This window comes from Notothenia coriiceps, unplaced genomic scaffold (genome assembly GCF_000735185.1).
Source record: "Notothenia coriiceps isolate Sejong01 unplaced genomic scaffold, NC01 NC01_scaffold00002876, whole genome shotgun sequence".
In the NCBI taxonomy this organism is placed as follows: Eukaryota; Metazoa; Chordata; class Actinopteri; order Perciformes; family Nototheniidae; genus Notothenia; species Notothenia coriiceps.
The window spans coordinates 15,837-18,847 of record NW_011335577.1 but is presented as its reverse complement, the minus strand read 5'-3'; the positions used below and the strand labels follow the sequence as shown (position 1 = coordinate 18,847).

The following is a 3,011-nucleotide window of genomic DNA, read 5'->3' as shown; positions in this document are numbered from 1 at the left end:
CTTTATTTTTTTTTCAACAAGATATCAAGACACAAAATGTGCTCTACCAAATGGTGGCGCTGGCAGTTAAAGGGTTACCTTCTGAAAGTGAGGAAGTATGACCAGCTTTGTCCCATAGGATTATACAGGCCAGTCCATTGCTGCTTGTTTAAGGAGTTAACTATTTCCAATATTAAAGTCACTTAAATTGTATTCTATTTTATTCACCTATAGACAAACAACACAACACTCCGTGATTGAGCACGCCCAGAGCTCAACAAATTGGACTCGGACACCTTCCAGTGTCCATTTTGTGAAAGGACCGGGTAACACCCTGGTCTGATGGCTCATTTGCAGAGCCACCAGAGGTCACTTGTGAAATATGGAGGTAAGTAAATCTATAATTCTATATGATCATTGTATACTTCATCTCATTACATGTTACTTGTTAGATATGTTTAATGCCTCACTCATTATGGATACATGCGTTATTTCTGTGCCCCAGGACATCCTTGGTGTAAATTAATTTTGAATTAGAAATTGAACATTACAAATTAGATTCAGGTTATGAATTGTTAATAATGCTCGAATAGTATCGTTATTTGGGGTAGGCACAATATGAGCATAATCCCACATTCAATCTGCAAAAATTCAGTTTAAAGGCAAAAATATTATTGTTGGTGAAATGATTATTTATTGCTCTCGCACAAACACCTTGATTCAAAAAGCATATTTACAAGAAATTCATTTTGGTTTGTTTCTAGAATCCTCTAAACCACTTTCTGTCTCTTTTTAGGTTATAATGTTTATAAATGCCATCTCAAATGTGTGGCCAGCAGCCATTATCACTGTGGCTTTTGCCCAACAATAATTGGGAGAAAGGAGATGTTCTTTAGTCACTTTAAAAACTGCTGCACCGAACATCCAACTACGTTGGCGGCGGCCCCAGCAACCACAACGACTCCTCCAGTGATGGCCCAGACGGCCGCTCCAGTGATGGCCCAGACGGCCGCTCCAGTGATGGCCGCGACGGCCGCTCCAGTGATGGCCCCGACGGCCGTTCCAGTGATGGCCGCGACGGCCGCTCCAGTGATGGCCCCGACGGCCGCTCCAGTGATGGCTGCAGCAACATGGCACAATATTTCCACAGCCCCCAAAATGTTGATGTCAAAGCGCAAAACCACAACATGTTGTTTTTATAGCCGACAACTAAAAAGGAAAAACCTACAAAGGCACCACTCATCCAAAACATCGGACATCACAGCAAATCGCCACCTAAAATCACAGTGCATATATAAAAAAAGGGGACTTTTTGCAGTTTCCAGGACCTTTAAGGGTCCTGTGCACTGTATTAATGTCCAAAAATCTAACTTGGGTATCACCTGTCAGTTGGAAACGTGCAACAGGGCATGTGACTATGCTCGGAGAAGTGGGCGAGTCGGATTTGACTGCGTCCATGTCCAGTCCTTGACGTACAGCCCTCTGGCCACCAATTCACCTATTGTGTATGATGAAGGGATTCTCACAGACGTGGTAGTGGGTTACTACTCCTAAAACACATACTACATAGAACTTATGGTACATGCAACATTTGTTTTGTGTGGTACTGTGTCATTCTGAATCGAGCCTGGATCATTTTTGGAGGAGTTAAACCGTGGATGTCAAAATAATGGTTGACTGTCTACAGATGCCCCTGGACACTGACGAGGACCACTCCTATAACAGGAGGCCTTACAGCTTCCTTCCTAAAGAGTCGGTTAGTGAATATACACATTAAAGTGTACAACCCCTGATGCATGTGAATTTATAATATTACATATATGACTTCTTTATACCATCTTGTCTTATCAGTGAGATGGAACTTTGTTCTCATGACCTCACCAAGAACAATGAGTGAGGAAGCGCACCAAAGGCTGAAGGACTTGTGAAAGATTCCGAGGAGTTTTTAAATAGGCTTTAAACTCCTGCAGGTCAATATTTTTTAAGTTGACCAGCTCTGATTTTCCACATGATGTTCTGTTCAATAAATGTTCATTGAGGAAAACGGTATCAGTGTCTTATTTTATACACATCACAGTGAATGCTGAACTTGCCGGACCATATACTGTAGTAAAACACAATGAAACACTGGCTTGCTTGTATCAAATCAATACAATTCCCACATGCCCTACCCCGGAACCTGCGGTCTTCAGACTCTGGCCCCCCGCACCAACCTGCGATCCTTCGGGGACAGAGCCTTCAGTATGGCAGCCCCCACTCTCTGGAACGCTCTCCCTGCGGAGATCTGCAACATCTCCCACGCTTGACGCCTTCAAAAGGGCCCTCAAGTCCCAGCTGTCTGTCAAGGCCTTTGGCCCCAAATCTATTTGTTGTTTTGTCTGTCTACTGTAACTGTTCGTCTGACTGCCTTTTTGTTATGTTTGTTTCTACTCCTGTTCTTCTTTTTAGAGGGACCTTGGGTCTCATGAAAGGCGCTATATAAATCCAAGTATCCAATTATTATTAATACATCCCATACATCATTGGAACGGTAAGAATCTCAGCTACAACACTGACTAAAGCCTTTCCATCTCCAGTATGCCTACATGACAAGCATTTCAAATGAGATGTCAACCATCAAAATGGGATAAGAGGTTCCAAGGGGTTCTCAAGCAGATAGGTAATTAATTAATTTGCCTAATAGTTGCTTAAAATGCTACAATAACCTTTGCAATTCGTTTTTAATCTGCATGTATGGTCTCTCAGCCACCGTAGTGTCGTGTCAGGTGGGCGTGTCGTGTAGGGGGCGTGTCGTGTAGTGTCGACCAAAGCCCTTATTAAAAACACTCGTTCCTCAAGTTGTACAATTTGCTAATAAAGTTATTCTGAGAGTTATTTTCCTCTGCATTATGAACGCGCATCTAACCCAAGGGACCGCGCCGCCCGGCACGTTCATGTTACGTGTTCAGTACTACATGAGTTTCTCTTTACCCATGGATGCACAATAACAACGGACCATATCGACTTACTGCCAGCCCACGGAGCTGTAATAA

At 43.1% G+C, this 3,011-nt stretch overlaps 1 protein-coding gene across 1 annotated transcript; it reads left to right on the top strand.

The window, feature by feature from the left end:
- Positions 1–288: 288 nt before the first annotated feature.
- Positions 289–1,533, top strand: LOC104940987 (integumentary mucin C.1-like). The gene is made up of 2 exons (XM_010766020.1): positions 289–367; positions 776–1,533. The coding sequence occupies exons 1-2, from the start codon at positions 322–324 to the stop codon at positions 1,531–1,533; spliced, it is 804 nt and encodes a 267-aa protein (XP_010764322.1). The 5' UTR covers positions 289–321.
- The last annotated feature ends 1,478 nt before the right edge of the window (positions 1,534–3,011 follow it).

Excerpts from the sequence above, each read along its gene's own strand:
- LOC104940987 (XM_010766020.1), top strand. The coding sequence starts at position 322 with ATGGCTCATTTGCAGAGCCACCAGAGGTCACTTGTGAAATATGGAG. Across the intron at positions 368-775 it reads GTCACTTGTGAAATATGGAG|GTTATAATGTTTATAAATGC; the intron begins GTAAGTAAATCT and ends GTCTCTTTTTAG.